The sequence below is a fragment of the Lepus europaeus genome, chromosome 6, assembly GCF_033115175.1.
Source record: "Lepus europaeus isolate LE1 chromosome 6, mLepTim1.pri, whole genome shotgun sequence".
Lineage (NCBI taxonomy): Eukaryota > Metazoa > Chordata > Mammalia > Lagomorpha > Leporidae > Lepus > Lepus europaeus.
The window spans coordinates 61882127-61906580 of NC_084832.1; the positions used below are offsets into that span (position 1 = coordinate 61882127).

The 24454-nt window shown below is 47.3% G+C and overlaps 1 protein-coding gene across 14 annotated transcripts in view; it reads right to left on the minus strand.

Annotated features, from left to right (window-relative positions):
• Nucleotides 1-4270: 4270 nt before the first annotated feature.
• Nucleotides 4271-24454, minus strand: part of RCBTB2 (RCC1 and BTB domain containing protein 2) — a 44059-nt gene continuing 23875 nt past the window's right edge. For all 14 annotated transcript variants that reach the window (XM_062194203.1, XM_062194205.1, XM_062194202.1 and 11 more), the window contains 7 exons: nucleotides 24299-24406; nucleotides 23144-23286; nucleotides 17221-17411; nucleotides 15969-16095; nucleotides 13310-13449; nucleotides 11562-11692; nucleotides 4271-5492 (listed from right to left, as the gene is read on the minus strand). In XM_062194203.1, coding sequence (XP_062050187.1) covers nucleotides 5352-5492; nucleotides 11562-11692; nucleotides 13310-13449; nucleotides 15969-16095; nucleotides 17221-17411; nucleotides 23144-23286; nucleotides 24299-24406 — 981 coding nt within the window. In that variant the 3' untranslated portion in view covers nucleotides 4271-5351. The remainder of the gene's footprint in view (nucleotides 5493-11561; nucleotides 11693-13309; nucleotides 13450-15968; nucleotides 16096-17220; nucleotides 17412-23143; nucleotides 23287-24298; nucleotides 24407-24454) is intronic.

A 24454-nucleotide genomic window follows, 5' to 3' on the forward strand; every position in this document is an offset into this window, starting at 1 on the left:
AGACTTGGATAGAGTTCCTGGCTCCTGCCTTCAGCCTGGCCAAGCCTTGGCTGTTGCAGGCATTTGGGGAGTAAACCAGTGGATGTAAGACCGGTTGCTCTTTATATGTCTCTGTCATTCTGCCCTTCAAATAAAGAAACAAATAATTTTTAAGGGACAAGTTCAAAGTCATGTATTCAGTTATTTCTCATCAGTGTTTTCTGGTGCAGATGGTGGAGGGGAAAACTGTCTTATTTCTACTATTACCTGGATGATGCCGTAGAAATTTGCTTTTTAAGCATATCTTTATTCCTTTTTAGGGGCCCAATACAGTGTGCACAGCCTGAGTAAAGAACGAGTGCAAATTTCCTTTGGGCTAGACAGTTTGAAACCTTGCCTCTGGAAATTCTAAATTTTTACCAAAAGGATAGCTTGTTAAATAGAAATATGACCACACTGTATAATGGCTAAGAGAGCTAAAACAAGTTATTGTAACATGAAGATGGGATAGTCTTCTAGTCTCGTAAATGCTTTTTATGTCCATTATTTCGGGACTGTACATATATATTAGTATTGACGTACAAGATAATGACAATTTCATATGAAAGGTTAAATTTATTGTATAGGCCAACACCAGTTACTGCCTCAACAGAAAATGTTATGATTTTTGTTTAACTGAGAAAAGCAATAAGGTTTGTGTTTCAATGTTTTGGCAAATAGTGAATTAAAAATCAGAATGATAGTGTGCTTTCTTTTCACAATTCTCCCAACCCATTTGTTGTGATAACAGAGGGAGGACTAATGAGATAGGCAAGATTATATAGTTTGCAGTTGCTTCTTTTCATTATCACTGGTTAAGAATTCTGCCTCCAGGTGCCAGTGTTATGGCCCAGCAGCTTAAGCTATTGCCTATCACACTGACATCCCATTTGAGATCCAATTTGAGTCCTGGCTGCTCCACTTCCCAACCAGCTCCCTGCTAATATGCGTGGAAAAGCAGCAGAAGCTGGCTCAAGTGCTTGGGCCCCTGCACCCACATGGGAGACCTGGAAGCAGCTCCTGGCTTTGGCCTGGCCCAGGCCCAGCAGATAAGACCATCTGGGAAGAGAACCAGAGGATGGAAGATTCTCTAATTTCTCTCTCTCTCTCTGTAACTTGCTTTTCAAACAAATAAATCTTTCAGGGAAAAAAAAAAAAACAGCAGAATTCTGCCTTCAAATAAATTCTCCGAGTTATGGTGCAGAACATTGGCATTTTAAAACAAAGTAAAGGGCATCCTCAAGAGCCTCTCTCAGGCGATGAAGACACTGCTTCGCTCCTGTAAATTCCTTAACATTCTCTTGTACATTAGAATCAAATTGTACTGGAAACACTAAACTTCCTTATGCAAACAAAAGAGGCAACAGAACTTTAGAAAATCTAAGATAAACTTGTGTAAAAGGATCCATTCATTTCTGAGGTGGTGCCATTAGGAACAAGGATCTCTGCTCTGACAGGTCACTGATCAACGGTTTTCAAGGGTTCGCCACTCATCTTTTAGCAGGAAGTGAAGTTTTGCCCTTCCCATGGCCGTGTCAATGGCAAGCCCAGCCTCAAAGTCCAGAGAGAAAGCATGCATTTTCAGATTGATGTGTCATCTCTCAAACCGGTCTAAAATTAACTCTTCCTTATGGTTTGGAGTCACAGGTTTTAGGGCTAAACCACTGAATCTGGTTCTTGGCTGAACATCAGAATTACTTGCAGAACTTTTTAAATACACATTGCACATTCCTCTTATGAAAATGTGAAACTTTTTTAGCTCTGACATAATACCATGAGTGGAAAATTCCACACCTGACCTCAAGTGATGGGTCACAGTCAAAATGCAGATGCACCATAAATATGACATAGAATTCACTTCAGGCTACGCAGATAGCTTGATGTGAAATATAAATGAATTTCGTGTTTAGACTTCGGTCTCATCCTAAAGATACCTCATGAGGTATATACAAATACTCCAAAATCCAAAAATTTCACAAACCTGAAACACTTCTGATCCCAAGCATTTTGGACAAGGGCCACTCAATCTGTATACTGAATTACAATCCTCAAATCTATATTCTGTAAAAGCCCCATAGATTATTCGGTTGAGCTCAGAGCTAAGAAGCACTGAGAGATATAACAGGGTAAACCTAAACGTAATACAGCTTAAAGAAAAAAATCTGGATTAAAAGCCAGAGGACTGACTTGCCTTCTCATGGCTGTTGACCCATGGTGGAGTTTGGTAAAGGGCAGTTCACTCTTCATACTAAGAAAACCTGTCCTATGATGATTCTGAGTTTCACATGAAGGGGATTCCTACCAGGAAAGAGCACTGAGGAGTTTCAAAAGAGCCTGTCACAAAGAGGCAAGGCTTGGGAAGACACTGGGAAGCTATGAAAGCCCCGTGAGTGACAGCTAGCATAGGAAGTCGAAGAAAAAAGATCCCAGAAAAGTTCTGTGGGGGTCTAAGTGTCAGAACTGGCAGCGACTGGCACTTCTCATGTCTGAGTGTTTCTCTGCTGAACAAACTAGGAAGTCTAGTAATCCGTAAATGGGAGGGAAAAAGGTACATAGCTGGCTTTTAAAATAACGAAGAAATGAATAAGAATATACAGTTTCAAAAATAAGACTGTGATTTAGAACTGGAGGCATCCAGACTGCTTTGCCTCTACTAGATATAGGGCCTGTAGAAAATGGATAAGCAATTTGTCAAAAAAAAAAGAAAAAAAAACCCACTAAGGAGTCAGAGTGACCTCATTGAGAGACTGAAAAAACAAGCCACAGCCTGGGAGAAAATATTTGCAAAAGGCACATCTGATAAAAGACTGTTATCCAAAAGATACAAAGAACTCTTAAAAGAGTAAGAAAATGGCCTGATTTTCAAATGTGCTAAATGGCATCAGGTGTTTAACTTAGCTGTCAGGACACCTGGGTTCAGTTCTCGGCTCTGGTTCTGGAATCCAGCTTCTTGCTAATGCAGATGATGGCAAGTAATTGGATTCCTTCTGCTCATGTGGGAGACCTGGATTGCATTCCCAGCTCCAGGCTTCAGACTCAGCCCAGCCATTTTAGGCATACAAGGAGTGAACAGGCAGATGGGAGCGCTCTCTCTCAATTTTTTTTTTTTTTTTTTGATGGTCTACACACCTGAATAGAGACTTCAACAAAGAAGATACACAGATGGCAAATAAACTTAGGAAAAGATGCTCCATACCCTGTGTCATCAGGGAAATGGAAACTAAAACAGTAAGATACTTCCACACACTTTATTGGGATGGCAAAATCTGGAAGACACACCAAATGCTGATGAGGACATGGGCACACTGTAACGCACTCCCTGCTGGTGGGAATGCAAAATGGGACTACTCTGTTAATGCAGTTAGAAAATTAAACGTTATTCTTACCACATGAGCCTGCAATCATGTTCCTTGGAACATAGCCCAGTCCACACAGAAATCTGTACGTAGATGTTTACAGCAACTCCATTCATGATTGTCAAAACTCAGAAGCCACCAAGATCTCTTTTAGTAGGTGAATGGATGAACTGTGATATAGCCAGACAAGGGAGTAATGTTTTGCACTGGAAGGAAATGAGCTATAAAACCACGGAGGGTCATGGTTAAGTGCACACTACCAAGAGAAAGATGGTGATCTGCAAAGGCTGCAGAGTCTATGCCCCCACTCATGTCACATTCTGGAAAAGGTTGAACTGTGGAGACTTAAGACTACTGTGAGTGCCAGGGAGGGAGGGAGGGTGACCAGGTGGAGCACAGGGAAGCTCTGCTGCATGATTCGACACTGGTGGGCTGTGCCAGTCTCCATTTGTCCAAACCCCGAGAATGTACAGCACCAAGAGTGAGCCCTGATGTAAACATGGGCTCGGAGGGATAATGATGCATCACATGTCATTAATGCACCACTGGGGTGGGGGTGTGGCCAGTGGGAGAGGCTATACACGTGGCAGGAGTGGGGGGAGACGGGAAAGCTCTGTACTGTCCTCCCAATTTTGCCGTGAACCAAAAATACTCTAAAACAGAAAGCCTTCCCCCAAAAAGTGACCTCGCCTCACCAATAAAGAGCAGCAAAGGCAATGAGGTGAATAGCACTGAGGCTCTGTTTTAGGACATACTTTGCTCTAGAGACCTTACCTGAACAACTGCTTAGAAAAAAAAAGTGTATAGTACATGACATGGATCTCTACACTTCTAAGAGATAGGAGTTTGCTATTTTAATTCTGTTGCCTCTTAAGAATAAAACAATTACACATGTGTTCTGTTATCTGTAAATAAGCACTTTATTATCAAATAGTTTATCAGAACAAGGTTTTTAATTCCAAAAGGGTTTTCTTTACATAATACCACATTATGAGACACATAATAGAAGAATATGATGCTACCTCTTGTTCCAGTTTCTCTTTTGTTGTTGAGCAAATTGGTTTTGATCTAAAAAGTAGAAATTTATCTCATTAATGCCATCCATGAAATGAAAGTATCAGTTCCTTTTCAACCAGTACTTTATACTAGTGCCAGGTGTACAGACTCATGTATGGTGACATAATAAAAATCAACTATAGGAAAAACACAATCATTTTTATTTATGGAGGCAAATCTCTCAACACAGAGAACAGCAAAGGACTTACTATAATTATGTAAGGCAGAAGAGCTCAGAAATCATATTCATTCAAAGATAATATTCCATACTCAGTAGTCCATATGAGAAATTAATGACTCAGAGTAAACAGAAAATTAAAATTAGCCCTTGGGCCTCTTAAAAATTTAAGTGCTAAGGCCTTTCGTGAATTCTAATTAACATTCTAAGTTAGCCACTACTTCTCAGTCATTACAGCCTGTTTTAACTTGATTTTATGCAAGTCATTGCTCTATCCAGTATTCCACGAAGCTATTCCCAGACAAGACGTAGGATTTATAATAAATTCATTGAGTGCCTACTCTATGCAAGGCACTGTGCTGGATTCTGAAAATGTGGTAGGGACAGCATTGCTTGTCAAGCTATCTTTGTGACATCAGCCGGCTGAAGAGGGGAACCTTGTCCACAATATCATGCTGAGAACAATGTACCAAGGGCACCCAACTTATGTGACTGAAAAGAGGAAAAGGTAGAGATAAAAACACTTCCATTCTTTCCTTGAGCATGGTCATATTTGACCAGAGCATTTGATGCTTTCTATGTAAACGCTGGATTTAGGCCGATGGAAAAGACTGACACCATCTTTCTTCGGACGGAACGTAACCATTCAGCTGAACGCAGCTCACTGTAGGTAACTACTGATGGGACAGAAATGAGTGCTCTCCAGCTTTTGCAGCGAAGCCCCTCCCTTGCCTGCAGCGGCATCAGTTTTTGAAGGCTCCTACTCTGCTTGCTTTGCTGATAAAGTTCTTTAGGAGATCGTGGTCCATCTCGGCAAAGCCTGAAGTTTGCGTTACTACAGTCAGGTGGTTGATGCAAAACCTGAAGCAGAAGTCTTCTAAGTCCTAGAAACAACAGAGGCGCTTTAACAAACTCGCATTTCCTGCTGCAGCGCAAGCTGGCATGAGAATTCCTAGAACAAGCAGAGAAAGGACGGACAGCCCAGAGGAGGAAATGTCCGTATGGTAAACCTACAGGACAGTTATAAAAACCATAAACCTGTTATGAATCTATGCTGTAAAAATTTAAATAACACAGAGAACAGCGTTCAAGTTCCTCCTCCCCAAGGAAGGCAAACAAGCTGACTGCTCCCTCCCAGGGACATGAATCCTCCAGTGCCTTTTTCCGCAGACACTACTTTAACTTACTCATTTCACCTCCAATATGGGTTAAAATCACCGCACCCCTCCTTTTATTCCCCTGGGAGCTTGAACTGTTTCTAACCACAGACCTGGTGGAAAGGGTGAGCCATAACCAACAGTGATGCCCTTTGTCCTCCCCAGGCAGGAAGATGCATGCCGGACAGGTGGATTTCATCCCACCACACATCTGCATTAGTCTTAACTGCCCTGCAGGCGTGGCAGGCCTTGCACAGCTCTGGGAATATCGTGAAGCACCCTGGAGTCATTCCCCTGATTAGAACTGTAAAGGTGGGGGCAGGCACCTGGTGCAGCGGTTAAGAAACCAGCTGGGACGACCACATCCCTCATCAGGGTGCCTGGGTTCCAGTCCCCGCCCTAACACTCCAATCCAGCTTCCTGCTAACGGCCTGGCCCAGCCCCGGCTGTTGCAGGCATTTGGGGAGTAAACCAGTGGATGAGAGATCTCTGTCGTTCAAATAAAATGGTGAAAAGCTGTAAACTTGGAAACCAGTGTGAAGGCAACCCAGTACTCTTATGGTCCTGGGAAGGTGCGGCCACCTGCCAGGCAGGACAGGACCTCCAAGCTGCCTTGGACCCTGGGCTGCGGTGCCATCTGACCCAACACCAGGTGCCGCCAGGTGGTGACAACTTTGAAAGATTCCCCCTCTACGGCACTAAAGCAATTCATAAAAAAATAAAGCTCCCAAGTCACTTCCAAGCATACATATGCGCAACATACTCTACGGTCTTTTCTTCTTTGGACGCAAAAATTACAGCAAATGCTGAAGGCAAAAAAAATCAAAGGAAACATTAGCAGTACCAACTGCCATGCCAATGTACACACAAAGCCACAGTGCATTTCCTTACAGGAGAAGAAACAAACCCCAGGAGGCAAAGCTGAACACAGCGGGGCAGGCTGGCAAGGGCACTCAGGGAAGCCCTCCGTGGTGAGGCAGCTAAAGTTCACACATGCCCTTGATCTCACATACACATTGAGGAGCCCGATGGCCACCGGCAGTGATGTACTTGTTTGCACCTTAGCAATGCCATTCGTGCCTACAGCACATGACAATGAAGCACGCCAGATACCCACTCCTCGGCTGAATTACACAGGCACGTAGCTCCACTACTCAGCTAGAACTAGAGTATAATACACGCATTTCAGTGATGTGCATCCGAGGCCTCCCAGATCCAGACAGCATCCACAGAACTGCTAGTTAATGGGAGAGCAACAAGCCCCGAGAGACAATCACTTGCACCTACTCTCCTTTACTTCTAGGATGGAAATTTCTCACCATACTTAAGCAAGGACAGGACTTGGAAAGAGTTCCTGAGATTCCAAGGACTCAATAAATTGGCACAGGGTGGTACTGGTAATAAGGAAATTCTGTCCATACCCAACAAAGCCCTGGTGTTTTCCATCAGGGTTAGGGTTAGGGTTAGGGCATATAACCTACTTGAAATGCTGGTACTACACACAGCTTCATCTTTGTCATGGGGCCCTCGGTTCTGTCCTGTGATTCAGGCATAGTTCCTGGGTGACTCATACTGTCTCTCCTTAAGCCCTGCACCTCCTCTCTCAGCCTCATTGCTAAGCTATTGCCTTTCCCCAGTTCACCGTGGAAACAGTACTCAGAAGCGAGCCTCAGGGGCTGGCATCAAAGGCTAAGGCACCACTTGGAAAACTGCCATCCCATATTGGCACTGGTTTAAGTCCCAGCCGCTCATGCACCTGGGAAAGCAACAAAGGATGGCTCAAGTGCTTGGGTCCCCACACCCATGTGGGAGACCCAGATGAAGCTCCTGGCTCCTGGCTTAGGACAGGCCCAGGTCTGGCCATTGTGGCCATTTGGGGAGTGAACCAGCAAATGGAAGACCTTTGTCTGTCTCTCCTGTCTCTGTAACTCTGCCTTTCAAATAAATAAATAAATCTTAATAGAAAGAAAGAAAAAAACTCCCACTACTCCCCCCAAAATCCTGCTCCCTCCCAGTCTTCTGTATCTCAATAAATGACAACTTCATCCTTTCTTCTGGTCAGGCCAGAAACCTTGGAAATCATCTTAGTTTTCTTTCTTTTTCTCCCTTACCCCTCCCCCACATCTAATCCAGCAGCAAATTCTCTCGTCTCTGCCTTCAAAACACACTCAAAAGCCAACCACTTTTCACCATCGCCGCAGCTAATAACCAAGGCCCACGCACCGTGAGCACGTGCTGGGCCACGCATTGCGCCGGCCACTATCCCTGCCCGCAGGCTTCTCCACACTGCGGGGCTATGGTTACAGACCCCTACCCTGTGGCTCACAGAGGGTCTTTTCCTCTCCAGCCCCTCCCCCAGCTCGCCCAGAGGAGGGCTCAGATTCTGACGGTGCTTTCTGGGCCCACAGACCCTGCCTCTCTCCACACACCGCCCACATGGTGTGACCTGCGACCTTCCCGCTCACTCCATCCATCCGCTAGGAGCTTGCTCTCTAACGCTCCGCCTGCAGCTCCTTCAAGTCGCTGCTCAGCTCACCTGCCCAGTGCCCACCCTATTTTAAACTGACACTTCACTCTCAGCCCGGCACTCCCAAGCCCTTGTCCCTGGCTGACGTCTTTCTGTGTCAGTTACGACCTTCTGACGCACTATACATTGTCCTCACTTACTTAACGCCCATCTCCTGCACCAGGAAGTTCCGCAAGGGCAGAGTTCTGGTCAGCTTTGTTCACCTGCAGAGCCCCTTGTGCCTAAGAACAGTGCCAGCCACACAGCAGGCACTCAGTAAACATCTGTGGTATCAATAAACACTGCAGGCTCGAATAAAAGGGACGAGGGAAAATTGCAGTGCAACACGTAAATGTTAAATTTGTCCAATCTGGGATTGCGTTCCAGTTTTGCACTGTACTAGCTTACTAAGAATTGACTTACGCTCCCCATGCTTCAGTTTCTTCCTGTGTAAATTGGGAATAAAAATAATAATGCCTTTATTTTTAAAGGCTGTTCTAAAGAGTAAATGAGACATGAGCCGGGCTTCGACTACTGCCTGACCCATACTGAGTATGTGCTAAATGGCAGTCCAGCAGGAAGGACTATAGTTTGCTAGTCTTCACATTCTTCAAGTCCGCGCTGGGCTGTAAGAGTCAGCTAAGTCAAATACACTGTTCTTTCTAACAACGTGACACTGAGTTTGCATGCAGTGTATTTACTTGTAGTCTGTCACACTGCTTCAGGGTACGGGAATTAGCTAGACAGGCTGCAGTGAAATAGAACATCTCTATAGGCAAAGCAGAACGCACACTGCACAAATACTTAACGAGGACCTCCTGTGTGTCAGGCACTACGCCGGGCACCAGAGATACAGTGTGAGCAAAACAAAGCCATTTCATGGCTGGTGCCGTGGCTCAACAGGCTAATCCTCCACCTTGTGGCGCCAGCACACCGGGTTCTAGTCCTGGTCGGGGCGCCGGATTCTATCCCGGTTGCCCCTCTTCCAGGCCAGCTCTCTGCTGTGGCCCGGGAAGGCAGTGGAGGATGGCCCAAGTACTTGGGCCCTGCACCCACATGGGAGACCAGGAGAAGCACCTGGCTCCTGGCTTCGGATCAGCACAATGCGCTGGCCGTGGCAGCCATTGGAGGGTGAACCAACGGCAAAAAGGAAGACCTTTCTCTCTGTCTCTCTCTCTCTCTCTCACTATCCACTCTGCCTGTCTAAAAAATATAAATAAATAAAACAAAGCCATTTCTCAAGGAGCGAGCTTCCTAGAAAACAGAGGGTTGGAAGGTGACTATCCAGGAAATCCACATCAATAGGGCATATGAAGAGTCTTAGAAATACAGCCTGGCTCTCATGACAGCGCTGAGTCACCAGCCCGCCCCAGAGATCAGTATCATCACCATGACTGAAAGAGCAAACTCCAGGAAAAGCGCCTGCATCTTGTTTGGCCAGGAGGCATTTTGCATGCCCTAAGTGCCCAATATATTATTTCCTTGATGTATGACAAGCATTCACTGGGCTCTTAGCCATCAATGTCTCAAGATGAGTAAGATTTTTTCTTCTATGTTACATTAAAAAGATCTAGCCTTCAAGTATTTTTTTTTTTAAAGATTAATTTATTTACTTGAGAGGCAGCGTTACAAAGAGAGAGAGGGAGAGACAAAGAGAAAGGTCTTCCATCCACTGGTTCACTCTCCAAATGGCCGCAATGGCTAGACCTGGACCATTCCAAATGCAGGAGCCAGGAGCTTCCTCCAGGTCCCAAGCACTTGAACCATCTTCCACTGCTTTCCCAGGCCATTAGCAGGGAGCCGGATCAGAAGTGGAGCAGCTGGGACTCAAACCAACACCCATATGGGATGCTGGCACCACAGGCAAGATGCTTAACCTAGTACACTACAGTGCCAGCCCCAGCCTTCATATATTTAGATAGATACGAGTGTACTTCAAAAGGTTCACAGAAAATGGAATTAAAATGTTTATTTTGGTGCCCAAAACTTGGAAATTCAAGTATAATTTTTTCAAAACGTGAATTTTTTTCCCAACAAACTTTCTGAAGGACCCTTGTGCAGAATGTGACAGAAAATAAATCAGAAGTTGCTGTCTGAGAGTCGTCATGTTCTCTGGTTGATGAGTCATTTCCTTCCTCTCACTTTTTTGTATTTTCCAAATTCTCTTTAATAAGCATAATAGTGTCTACATAAGCAGAAAACCAGTTATAACTTTTTTTCTGTTTTACTAAAATGTCCCTGTTTTTGAGCAAAGGAGAGGATATCCTTACACCAAAAGGAAATCGACTTGAGAAGTTCTGGCCTGTATCCTTGAGATCCAGCTCTCAGACATATTTTCTTTCCTTTCTTCAATATCATAACAACACATACTCAATGTGGAAATACAGAAAAACAAGCAAAGAGAAGGAAAAAATAATCATCCACAATCCTATCATCCAATAACAGCCGTGGATCACAGCCCTCAGGTTTTTTTGTTCAGTTCTTTCTACTTTTCTAAAAAAAGCTAACAGGATCCCAGCCTGGCACATGACCAACCTGGAAAGGTTGCGTCATTAATAGTTTTCAACGATCCCCTTCACAGTGCCTTTTTCTCACCTTTCCAAACCCTCAGCTGCTACAGTGAACATTTCTGAAGCTGAATCTTTGTCCAAATCCAGGAGCACGTTCTTAAGATAAATTCTGACTAGTGAATTCCTTAGCTGAAGAATTACGGCTTTCAGGCTTTTGACACACGTTCCACCCAACTGCCTCCCTGAACAAGTGGCGCTCGGCAGAGTCTAGGAGCTCACCCATCACAGATCCTGTGCTGTTTCTAAAGCTGTATTACCTGGTCTGATGGGTAAAAAGCTGTGTCTTGTTTTCATTGAATTTTTTTTATTTGTTTATAGATCCATTTGTTCCCTGGGGTTTTTTAAATTGTTATTTTCATCAAACTGCTCTATTTTCTTTTTGTTTTTCACCATGGTAAACTTGCTTTGCTGTATGTTGCAAATATTCCCCCCATGTATCATTTAATTTGCAATTTTCTCAGTGGTAGTTTTGGGTGGACATAATTTTTTTTTAATTTTTTGATCCTTGTCAGTTTCTGCCTTTGATGCCCACTCTAACATCACAAAAAAGTCATATTTTTTCTAGTACTTTTGTGATTTTTTTTTTTTTCTTGTACATGAAGTTGTTAACTGACCTAGAGTTCGTTTCTGTTTTAGGTGTGAGGCAGCCGCCAAGGCCAGATGCGCCAAGAGGTGGGTGGTGGGTGGTGGGTGGTGGGTGGCGGGAGGGGCCTGCCTTACCTGGGCGTCATATTTCACGGCCGCCGATAGCAGGGCGATGGCATTCTCCTCGCAGATTCCCTGCTTGATGGTTTGTTGGCAGAGCTTTTTCAAACGGTTTTCTCTATAAAACGTAGCCAAGTCTAGCAGGCCTGGGGGAAAGAGGTGTTTACTGGGGGGACGGCTTCAAGCACCCTAATTGGAACTCAGCCCTGGGAGGGATTAGAGGGGCATGAGGCTGAGTGTCCCTCTCGGGGCGCTGTGCGAGGACCAGGGCTGACTCCCACTCATCTCTACCCAAGGGGGCCACACTAAGCCCACTCATTCCACAGATGCTCCACTGTGGAAAATCACGGACAAAGCAGGGCATCCTTCATACTGCTTCCTGAGACGGAAACAGCAGTCTGTGTGGCTCCAGCTGCCCCTCCCACTTTGCTCCCCACCCCAATTCCATCAGCAGTGGCTTCTTCTCCAGGTCATCGCCATCAGCACACACTCTCTCTGGGACAGTGCCCGAAAGGGACACCTGCCCGGCACATGTTAGTTCTCTGCTCTACACTCAAGCAAAACTCCCAGAGAATCTGCTCTCTCCATTTTCTCCTCCCATTCTGATCCGAGGTCATTCCCAGCAGAATCCCACCCCCGCGGCTCCCTGGAGCCCCATCTGTGATTGCTGGAAGGGCTTCCACACTGGCAGAGCCAACATCTGTTCTCCAGGTTCCCTCCCTCAACACGGGTGGGGATTTCTCCCTGCGGAGGACCACATGGCCAACGTGCAGGGGTTGGGGAGGAGGGGTGGCTGGAGCCTAGGCCTGCAGGCTGGGGAGTCACAGGATGTGGCTGCAGGCCGCGGGATCGCAGGCCTTGACTGCAGGCCGGGGCGGGGGGGTGTTCAGGACATGGCTGCAGGCTGGAGGCAGGGAGCAGGATGTGGCTGCAGGCTGGGGAGCCTCTCCTCATACCCCATGTCCCATGCATCAACAAATCGCATCAGCTCCATCTTTCAGATATATCCAGCTTCTGATCTCTCCCCAACACTTGCACTGCTACACCAGGGTGTCATGATCTCACACCTGAACCTCAGTTACTGATCTTTTAAAGGCAAATCACAGCACTTCTGTGCAGAAACTGCTGGCTGTCTCTCTCCTCCACCCCAACCCCAACACACACACTCAACACACACACATTCCTCCACCCCAACCCACACACACACACTCCTCCACCCCAACACACACTCACACACATTCCTCCACCCCTAATCCCAACATACATACACAAACACACTCAACACACACACACAAACTTTCCTCCACCCCAACCCCAAAACACACACACACTCAAACCACTCTGCTTTTCATCTAAAACCACAGAATTTCTGGCTGGGTCATGGCTGCATGGAAACGCCCACTTTCCTCAGCTTCCTTTGTAACTGGCTGTGGCCTTGATCTGGGCCATGACTTGAACTTGGTGGCACTCGTAAGACCCTTCGCAGGCAGGCACTGTGATTTGCCCTTTGCCCTTTTGTCCCCGTGCCTCCCTCCATGCCACTTCCTGTCATGTGCCACAGTGGTAGGTGGTCTGATATTTCATCTGTCTCTTCCTCGTTTGTCTAGTCAACCCAGCCTCCGTAAGAAGTACGATTACGGGAGATGAGTTTGAATTCAACATACAATAAAAGTGCTTGTTTCACAGTGACTTCCTACTGGGCGCTGCAGAGACCACCTGGTCCGTTAACCTTACCACTCTCTTGGTGGAGTCTTGGCCGTTACCTACTGCTTCCTCAGGAGAAAGGCTGATGCTATCTGTGTACAGGTACTCCAGGAAGGCTCGGTAAACAGGATATGAAAATTCACTCATCTCTATGATGTCATCCTCACAGTCTTCCAGCGAAGAGCGAAAATGCTCGCACCTGGAGAAGGAAAGGCGGGTCAGGTGCTGGCTCTGGGCACAAGCACACGGCTTCCCTGGAGAGCGCCTCCTTCCCTGGCAGCTGCACATTCACACCTCCCTTTGCCTCCTGGCTTTCACTGCTGGCCTCAAGTTCTCAAGCAATCATTTTCTAAGAGGGCTGCCAACCCACTGCTGCCGCAGGTGCCTCTTGGGCCATGCAAGCGGCAGTAGTGCTGGGCACCCCCCGGCCTCTTTCTCACGTCACACTCATTGATCGGCACTGATACAAACTGGATGGACTTGTTTTTTCTAAATCTGAGTAATTTTATTGCTTCACCCTCTGTTATGGGTTGAATTGGGTACCCTAAAAATTCCCAAGCTGCAGTCCTAACCACAGTGCCTCAGGACATAGCCTTGTTTGGAAACAGGCTCCTTACAAAAAGGGAACTGAGTTACAGTGAAGCCATTAGGGTGGCCCTCACTGACCTCAGTATGACGGGTGTCCTTATAAAAAGGGGAAACTCAGTCACAGACAGGCACACAGCGAAAATGCCATGGGGACACCGGAGCTGTGTTACCACAGCCAAGGAATGACAGATGCCAGGAGCCCCCGGAGGTGAGGGGAGAGGCGTGCAATGAGCTCTCTGTCATGGCCCTCGGAAGAAATCAGTCCTGCTGACAACCTGACCCTGGACTGTGGCTTCTACAACTGTGGGCGAATACATTTCTGTTGTTTAAGTCACCAGTTTCTAGTCCTGGGTTACAGCTAACCCATTCCCCGGTTTTCATTTATGAAGGTTTATGTGCAAGAGAGCGAACAAATTTGCACAGCTTGACCCTGCCGCACAGAACACGAGACTCAGTTTGCCAGTCACTGAAGTACAAATTAAATATCTGTACCGCAGGTTGGACACAGTTTGGCTTCCCAACTCATGCAGAAGCTTAAACAACGAAAAGGGTGGGGATTTAATGCAATTACGGTGTCTGAAGGTGCAGCCTTTGGGTAGTGATTGGGATGCATTAGGTTGCTAGGGTACAGCCCCACAGCCAAGTCTTGATGGCCCTGCAAGTACAGACCACAGGTGCGTTCCCTGTCTCCCTGCCTCCTGGCTCATCAGGTGGCCTCCCCTGTGCATGTTCCGCCTTCCACCACCTTCAACAGACGCCAGACCAGTGGGGCTGCCTGATCTTGGACTGTGACCCTCCAAAACCATGAGCTGAAATAAGCCTTCTTCACCCCCAAAGTGGCTCCTGCCATGTATTTTAGCTGTAGCGACGAAAGGCTGGCTAATGCTATTTGTTCCACAACAATATACTGAATGCACATTGTGTCATTCCAAACTCATAAACTAGAAAATGCTAGCTAATCTAGAGTGACAGAAGGATGGGCGGATGCCTGGGGCTGTGGCATGAGGGAGATGTCTTGCACCTTGCTGGGTGGTGGTTTCAGAGGCATGTGCCTGTGTCAGAGCTCACCAAACAAACACTTTCAATGGATGCAGTTCATCGCTCACAAAAGAAACATCTACAGCTCTGACTTTTGAAATCTGTGGTAACTTCACCCCCGATCCTTGTTCATCTGGAAAAGCCTGATCTTCTCTTTTTTAAGGCTTCTAAATGTTCAGTGTCCCACACCTGACTAAGCGGAGTGACTGTCCTGGGCTGAGCTCCCAGGATCTCCCTTAGCAGGAAGGTGGACTTGGGAGTTCCCAGGCGGGGAAGTTAACTTGCATCAAAGCCCTCAAAACGGTGTTCAAAGCACAGAACGCACCCAGTGAGTGTCGGCTGCTGCTCTCTAAAGCCAAGGTGGACATGACAGGGGCAGGCAGGGGGTCAGTGAGGGACCAAGGAGCGAAGGACCGCCAACACCCAAGTGTGTGCACGGCCTAAATTCCATCACCCTCTGAGCTAATTCAACATGGCTGAAGAGAGACAACCCACTCCTCCTACAGCTAAACCTCACTTTCCATCCCACACCAGACACATGACACCCTCCTGCAGACCAGCACACAAACTACAGCCCCGCCCCAAGCCCCACCTCCCTGCACCAAGCTCCACTCCTTATCCTCTAAGGACACCCCAGCCTGGGTGGGGCATGTCTCCCTCCAAGGTCGCCCACGCCCACCTCTAAGGGCGCTAATCCCTCTGCCTTTCCACCAAGCCTGCTTTTCTGCTCACCTCTGGCAACGGGGCCCAGTTGTAGTCTTAGACTCCAGAGAGCCTGGACTAAACCTAGCTGGGGGCCTCTCTGAGTCTGGCCAAGGCTCCTGATCTGCCCCACATAACTCGGGGTCCATTTTTCAAGCCCTCTAAGGAATGTTGGCAGGAGGAATGATTCCCCAAACCACACAGCCAGCGCCTGTCACACACCACCCGTATCATTTGCTGCTCCATACACGTTGTCCTTGCCCAGGCTGCACTATATGCCTTGCATTCTTTTATAATCACTGAGGTGCCTCGCCTGGCTCCTTGGACACTTCGGATATGACTTCTGAATGAATGGGCTGCTCTCCATTTTGAAGATACACGGTTCCTTACCTGATTTTGAGAAGGACTTTATGCGCATAAATGTATTTGCCGTCAACCAGAAACTTCAGGTCTGCGGTGTCCGGGTTGTCAAATTCCCTCTTGAGTGACTCAGCCACAGTGAGGTGGTCATCGGGTTCTAACAGAATGACACAAATGCTTCTGGAGTTACAGACATGATGGGTCTGCCAGCCCAGGCAGGAGCACTGCTCAGAGAAACCTGACCAGCAATGCCTTTTGCCCCTAAATATGGATTTGTAACTCTGTAATCCCAGAACCTCACACACATCTACTTATAAACCTGGCAATGCGACAACGGGCTGGGCATTTGGCACAGCAGTTAAGATACCACTCGGGATGCCCTCATCCCATATCAAGAATGCCTGGTTTGGCCAGCACCGCGGCTCACTTGGCTAATCCTCCGCCTGTGGCGCCGGCACCAGGGGTCCTAGTCCTGGTTGTGGCACCAGTTCTGTCCCGGTTGCTCCTCTTCCAGTCCAGCTCTCTGCTGTGGCCCAGGAGGGCAGTGGAGGATGGCCCAAGTGCTTGGGCCGCTGCACCCACATGGGAGATCAGGAGGAAGCACCTGGCTCCTGGCTTCAGATCAGTGCAGCACTGGCTGTAGCAGCCATCTGGGGAGTCAACCAAAGGAAGAAAGACCTTTCTCTCTCTCACTGTCTACTCTGTCAAAAAAAAAAAAAAAAAAAAAAAAAAAAAAAAAAAAAGAATGCCTGGTTCAAGTCCCAGCTCTGCTTCCAATTCACTTCCCTGGTAATGGAAGGAGGGCAGATGGGAGGCAGCTGATGATGACTCAAGTACCTGGGTCCCTGTTATTGTCTGGAAGACCTGAACTGAAATCCAGGCTCCTGGCTTTGACCAAGCCCAGCCCTGTTGCAAGCAGTGGACTGCAAATTCCGCCCCCATCCCACCTTGCCTTTCAAATAAGATGAAAATTTTAAAAAGTGTATTTCTTAAGTGCCAAACCATCTCATGAAATTTTGGAATGTCTGAGCAAATACACCAGCTAAAAATAAGATGTAATTAACCGGTAAAATTTAAAAAGCAGTCAAATAAAATTTGTAATAGTAATGTTGCTTCCTGATACTTGTAGGGAAATTAAGCAATGACTTTTGTTTCCCAGGACCCATTAGAGGGAAACAGATTTAAGGCACTGCACCTAACTAAGTCCTTCGTACCAAAGTAAGAGCACCCAGGTCTCCTCCCAGTTCTCAGGCCGTGCCCCAAATGCGCAGTGACAGCTCACCCACTGAGAGGAGGCGCCAGGAGACGGCGGGCGTGGCAAAGCAGGCGAAGACATCGTCCGTGCAGGAGAAGTGTGTGAGGTGGGGGAGGATCACCGACTGGCCCCGGCACTGGCCCCACATGTACACATGCCCGCCCTGCGTCTTGGCGGCCGATGTGTGGGTGGAGTGGCAGGCTGCGATCTCGATGATCCTGGGTTTACAAGCAAAGACCACATGACACAGCAGACAGGAGAAGAAGTGACTTGATTTCTCCTTCCCCTCTGTTTCACCAACTGGGCAGCACCAGAAAGTTAATTTACAGAAAACAGTATGTCTGAGAAGAGGAAAATAAAACAAGATGTTTAGTCTCATCTCCTAGAATCCTGGGCACCAGTTACCTACACTGAAGCCACATTTCAAAGACTCTTGCAACACATGAGGATCTGTTACTGCTCCCAGCCAGCAGGCCTAGGACAATTCGGGGGGACTCTAAGCAATTCATGGAAAAAGTAGAATAAAAGGTAGGTTTGTTTTGATACAAAAGAAGTTGGAAACCCTTGGACAGTTTTCTCATAGCAGGCATTTTCCATGAAGTTTTCGGAAGCGCTCTAGTCACGCACTATCACATTTTGGAATTCAGGTGCAATCGAAGACAGTAGAGACCAAAGAGAGGGATTTAACTTTTTTTTCCTTGAGACGTTACTTCCTGATGTTAGGAAGGCAGTAAGGATTTGGGCTATCCTGACCCAGAGTGAATAAATAAATACTTTAACCACAACCACACCGATTTCAGGGTGCAGTGGCACAGGCTGCACACAGGAAGTGCTGGGATTCTCTGCTGCTGGTGGATACCGTCCAAGGCCCAGGAGAGCAGCCTTCCAGGATCAGCCTGCAACAGATCCTGGTGCTAAGTTCACGACAGTCGGAAAAGTGGTTCTCAGAACACCTCCTGTTGGAAAACACTGTTTTGCTGACTTAGAGATAATGACTTTTTATGAGAATACGCCACCACACAGATTCAAAGAGAACAGTGAACCCTTGGTTTTAGTGATGAGACGTCGGCTCAGAAACTTCCAGGTCATCATTGACTTCTCCCTCCTCACCATATCCCGCAGAACATCCTGTTAACAGGTAGCACAGGCTGTCCCAGCAGCCACTGCCACAGATTAGGCAGACCCCATATCTGGACACTGAAACATGGCCTTGGGCTTTCCCCCGTCTCGCCCCGCAAATTGCACAGAGCTGGCAGGCTAACACCCTTCTCATCAGTCCTTCCAACCCGCACTGGCTTATCACAGGGTGAGGGCCAGACGTGTGACATGAAGGCAGCCTGGTGTGGCTTCCCCTCTGTGCAGGTCGCTCTGCTCTGTGCTCGCTCTGTCCCAGCCAGCACAGGTACTCACTGCCCCTCAACCTGGTTACTCACGAAGTCCTGAAGTCCACATTCAGGAATGTTCTCTCCTTTCTGCCTCACAAGCCATCTCCTAATGCCTGTCCAAACAGCCTCCAGGTAAGAGACTGCCTCTTTTGGTTTGGTTTGGTTTGGTTTGGTTTGGTTTGGTTTGGTTTTGAAAGCAGAGTGATAGAGACAGAGAAAGAGATCTCTCTCTGCTGGTTCACTTCCCAAATGGCTGAAAAGCTCAGGGCTGGTCCAGGCTGAAGCCAGAAGCCCAGAGCTCCATCCAGGTCTCCCATGTAGGTAGCAGGGGCCCAAGGACTTGAGCCATCATCTGCTGCCTCCCATGTGCAATAGCTGGGAGCTGGATCAGAAGTGGAGCAGCTGGGACCCAAACTGGTGCTCAGCTGTGAGACTCGGGCGTCACAGGTGGCAGCTTAGCTCACTGCACCACGACACCGGCTCCTCCCCTGAGCTCTTGGGGCACTGCCTATAGACACCGGCCTGCCCTGCTCTTTCCAGGCGTGTGAACTTCACACTTTCAGGCAGATTACGAGTTCCTGACAAGCTGAGTCACTGCCTTATTTCCCTCTAAGCACACAACACAATGTCCCATCAAACACAACCCATCGTGCTCTGTGCCGCCTATGAAAGCCCTTCACAAGGACCTACAGGGCAAGGCCAGGTAAGTGTTCTGCCTGCTCTCTGTGCACTGGAAGACCCGTTCCAAGGCCCGAGGCCCTTCTCCCTGACAAAGTCTCTGAACATCGTCACTGATGAACACAGCAGGGTCCTGTGCAAAGCGCTCTGCATGGGACACTCGATAGAACTCAGTTCCTCCATTCCCTTCAGGGGTGTTCAGCTCCAGCTCCATGGAAGGGGTCACCCTTTCCCACTCCGGTGGGGTGAGGGCCAAGGAGGCGTCATGGATGCTGGCCGACCCTAGGTATGGCCTCGAGAGGTTTACCTGGCACACCTGGCCCCGCTCGGGTAGTGCGGGCTGGGCGTGGGCAGGGCTGGCAGCAGCAGCTGCAATAGGAGCAGGAGCAAGAGGGGAGAGAGTGTGCAGGGAACCTTCGGGTCCAGGCTTGGGGCCAACACCACTGCCAAGGAGCCACGCCTTTGCCTGGGGGTCCCGTCGGTTTGCAACCCTGACTCGTACCACGAAGCAAATTTGGAAGCTGGAATGTTCCCGTCTCACACGCATCCGACAGTGACTCCACACTGAGCAAGGCTTTACTGTCAGGATGTCTGCTATGCCTCACCCTCCGCGCTGCAGGCACTCTGAATGGGAAAGCAGGACTACATGCTCTTAAAAAACAGGCAAGGCTTGCTGGCTGTGAAGAAGTAGAAATGAAAAAGCAAAGAGCGAGAAGGAGGGAAGAACGGAGAGCAAAGGAGGCCCCCGGTCATTTGGGAGGGAGAAGCAACAGCAAAGTCAGAGGCGTGGAGCAGCCACGCCCCAGAGCCCAGAGTGTTTCCCACGGACCTCAGGAAGCCACGGGCTAGGTGTGCTCAGGAAGTACACCCAGCGCTGTCACTGCTCTCCTGCAACCTTGAAAAGCGAGACCAGCCCTGGGCAGCCACCTACCCAGGGCTGCTGTGTGCGTTATAGGGAAGACGACCATTTTAACTGTCAAAATTACTGTTAGGTAAACAGAGGTCAGAAACAGACCTCTCTGGGACAATTTTTTACACAGTTCTGTTGTTTGGGCCAAGAATTCAGTGTAGGCAGATTTTTTTTTTTTTTTCTGTTCCACTCTGAACAGATAAACAAGGCCCACCCCACCCACAGGCAACCCTGCCCCTCATCAGTAGGAAGGTTCCTGCCCGGAGGGGTAAGGTGGGGAGGGGTGCGGACATGTCCCAGCAAGGACAGTAAGCTCCTCCCTCACCGGATGCAAGTGATGGAGGCCCGACTGGCACTGTGCAAACTCAGAAATCATCGCCTGGAGAACTGAGAGGATCAGGAACCTCCATCTAAGACAGTCATCCAGGATCCCGACAGCCAAAATCACGTCGACGTGCACCACAGCAAGTGCACGCACGCAAAGCTAGCTCCACTTCTTTTTTACAATTGCAATTTTTTACAATTGTAATTCAAGCAGATCGCAGTCTACCAAAAAGGCAATAGGTCACGTTCCAGGTCTGGCAGAGCAAGCTGGCACTCACATCACTTCCACTCTCTGCCTCTCTGCTCCCTTTCCTTTCTCCCCACTCCACACCCCACAATCCGCCGGCATCAGGTCAGAGACTCCGGTGCCGGCTCTGGTCAGGGGCTGGTGCACAGAGTGAAGGAAGCCACTGCTGGGCAATCCTGGCGGAGTCTGCCATCAGGGGCAGCCAAGCTCCTCTCTGATAACTCTGCTGGCTTTACTCAATCTTCTTTTTTTAAAAATAAAATATTTATTTACTTATTAATTTGAAAGAGTTACAGAGAGGGAAAGATAGAAAGAAAGATCTTCCATGCACTGGCTCACTCCCCAAATGGGTACAATGGCTGGAGCTGAGCTGATCCGAAGCCAGGAGCCAGGAGCCTCTTCTGGGTCTCCCACGTGGGTGCAGGGGCCCAAGAACTTGGGACATTTTCTGCTGCTTCCCTAGGCACATTAGCAGGGAGCTGGATTGGAAGTGGAACAGCCAGGACTAGAACCAGCGCCCGTTTGGCATGCTGGCACTATGGGCAGCAGCTTTACCCAATGAGCCACAGTACTGGCCCTGCTTTATTGGACCTTTAATACCTTGTGATTCAGCTGAAATAGTGGATTTGCTAGCCTGAGGCCTTTTGTGTAGCCTCCGGACTGTGTCCTCAGTTTTTCAGGGTAGCACTGAACTTTTACAAGCTGTGCAAATGACGTGACGACGGGCATCTGCCACACCAGCTCCTGCCTCCATTATCTCCCCCCTCTTCCCAACTCCTACAAGGCCAAGGGTCTCCTTCCAAGATTTCTGGGAGGAAATAAACAGTTTTATTTAGCCCTAGTCAACGTAAGTTAAATAAAACTAACAAAGGTCATAGGCTCAAATGAAAACTGTAGTAGTTAAAAAAGGACAATTTGGCTTTTCACTTTCACTGTTACGTATTGCATAGAAAAATATAAAGGAACTGCACTGAAGTGCAAGCTGATCTATTTATCCATATATTGGCTTTTAAATCAAATATAAAAAAAGAATAAAAGAAATATAAATACAAGTAAAAACCAGAATGGCAGTATTAATTTCTATCATAATTATAACTCTACTTTAAAAGAAAAGACAATGAAAGGGCTGGCATCGTGGTTCAGTGGGTTAAGCTGGCGCTTGGGACCCACATTTCAGATTAGACTAGTGGTGAATACCTGGCTGCACTTCCTGTCCAGTCCCTGCTGGTGAGCCTGGGACCCAGGTACTTGGACCCTGCCCCTGGCCCCCTCATGGGACACCTGGATGGAGGTCCTGGCTCCTGGCTGTTGCAGCCATTTGGAGAGTGAACCCACAGAATGAAGATCTCTCTCTCTCTCTCTCTCTGCCTTTCAAATAAGTAAGTCATTTAAAAGAGACAGAAGAAAAGATAAATAAATGTTATTGGTCCATGCTGCTGTGCCAAGAAATGATGAGGGAGGGGCTGGCATGGTGGCACAGCAGGCCAAGCTGCCACTTACAAGGCTAGCATCCCATATCTGACCACCAGCTTGGGTCTCAATTACTCCCTTTCAGATCCAGCTTCCTACTGATGGCCTGGGAAAGCAGTGGAAGATGGCTCAAGTGCTTGGGCCCCCACCACCCAAGGGGGAGACCTAGATGCAGCTCCAGGTTCCTGGCTTCAGTCTGGACCAAACCTGGGCTGTTGTGGCCACTGGTGGATGGAAAACATCTCTCTCTTTCTGTTTCTCTCTGTCCCTCTATCTCTGATGCTCTGCCTTTTGAATAAATAAATAAACAAATATTAAAAAAAAAAAAAGAAAAAAAGATGAGGGAAAAGACAACCACAGGCCATGCCTGGGGAACTTTAAGGCTTTCAAAAGTATTAGAATAATCCAGGAGCTACTTACACAACCCTATACGCAATGCACAAAATGAAGTCTACACATCCTAACAGTTTTACTCTTCCTCTAGTGACAGCTTGGGAGTCAAAGTAGTGAAATAATCTTATCCTTTTCAACTGGCAAATTTTCTAGATAGTTAAGTAGCTGGCATTATACTCATTCCAAGTCCTCTCATTTTCCTAAGCCACAGAAGACAGACCTCAATGCTATTAACTTCCCCTTAAGAATGCACAACAAATAAACAAAAAGGGGGAAAACAGCTAATCTGTGAGAGAAGAAAAACAGAGTATTAGGTCGGAGGTTCAGGCATTGGAGTTTGCAAAGAATGGTTGTTGGGGCATGGGTGTAATATGGATACAGTCAACTGCCCAACAATTCCAAAGCTGACTTTCTAAGAAGATACAATAGTCTGGTTAAAGAACACTCGAATGCTAGCTGTGAAGTCTCCACGATTCTATGTCACGTCCAAGTCCTCTTTAGTCACTGAAGGCCATTGGGTCACTTGGAAAATGCACAGCTTACCTGTCCTTTTCCACAACGACAGGAGTAGGATAGGACTGGTTACTTTTATTGCCGGTGCCCAACTGGCCATAGGAATTTGCACCCCAAGCGTACACTTGGCCTTCATCTGTTAATACTAATGTGTGTGCATAGCCACAGGCAACCTGGAAAGAAGAAAAAAAAAAAAAAAAAACCACTCAGGCCTGGAAATATTTTGCTGCTAGGTTAGATAGGTTGTGAAACCAAAAATGAGCAAGGAGGCTGCCCGCCCACAGAGGCAAACGTTAAGTGAACCAAAAATCCTTCCAGGCCTAGCTCAGGCCCCAAGCGTAGCCAGAATGAGACTGCAGGAAGTCACAGGGTCCCTGAGCCTGCTCAGCCCCAGCTCGAGCAGCTGCGGTGCAGCTCAGGGAGGGAGGAGCTGGTACAATCAACAGACACTTTCAATCTTTAATATTTATTTTATTTTTTCTTATGAGAATAGAACATGTTCAATGTGGAAAATACAGAGAAGTATAAATACAAAAGCACTGGACTCGCAAGTTCAGAGTTTTTTTTTTTTTTCTATTTATATGTAGACAGATACATATGTTTAGCTTTTTTTAAATGACCATACTGTACAAGCAGTTCTGTATCTCGTTTTTTTTTTTCCACTTAACGTGACATATAGTACTTTTTCCGTATGATTGAAATTCTTTGTAAATATCATTTCCATCATCTAGATTTGGCATACTTTATTTAATCGTTAACTTATGGTATGGTTAGTAAATGATGCTATGCTTTTTTTATTGAAGTTATCCATTTTTATTTTATTTTATTTTATCTTATTTTATTTCTGCCATATCTTCTTAAACAATTCAGTAAGACACTTTCTCGCTTTCTCTTTGGTTCTAAGTCAAAGGTCATGGAAGATTTTTAAGGCTCTTGCTACACACTGCCAAAAGTTCCTCAGAAAAAGCTGCAACACTTCCCATTCCCAAAAGCTGGCTGTGAGAGTGCTCTAGAAACAGAAACTTTCTGATGAAGAGGTACAACTACTCCGGGGAAAAGCAGCTTTAACCTCTGCTTCAAGGAGGATATCCAAGCAGCTACACTTTTCACCCTGCTAAGAAAACTGCATCTTTAATACATTAGGATCTTTGCCTCTCCGCACACAGGGACCGACAGTGGACATACCCGCTGAACTCGAATGCCTTGCAAAGCGGCTACTCTACAGGGCGTGGGCTGGTTGCCACCACTGCCAAGTCCAAGCTGCCCATTTCCATTGTAGCCCCAGACGTAGACCTGAGAGAAAACAAGAAACTCAGTGTGCATCAATGGCCAACAGCACAC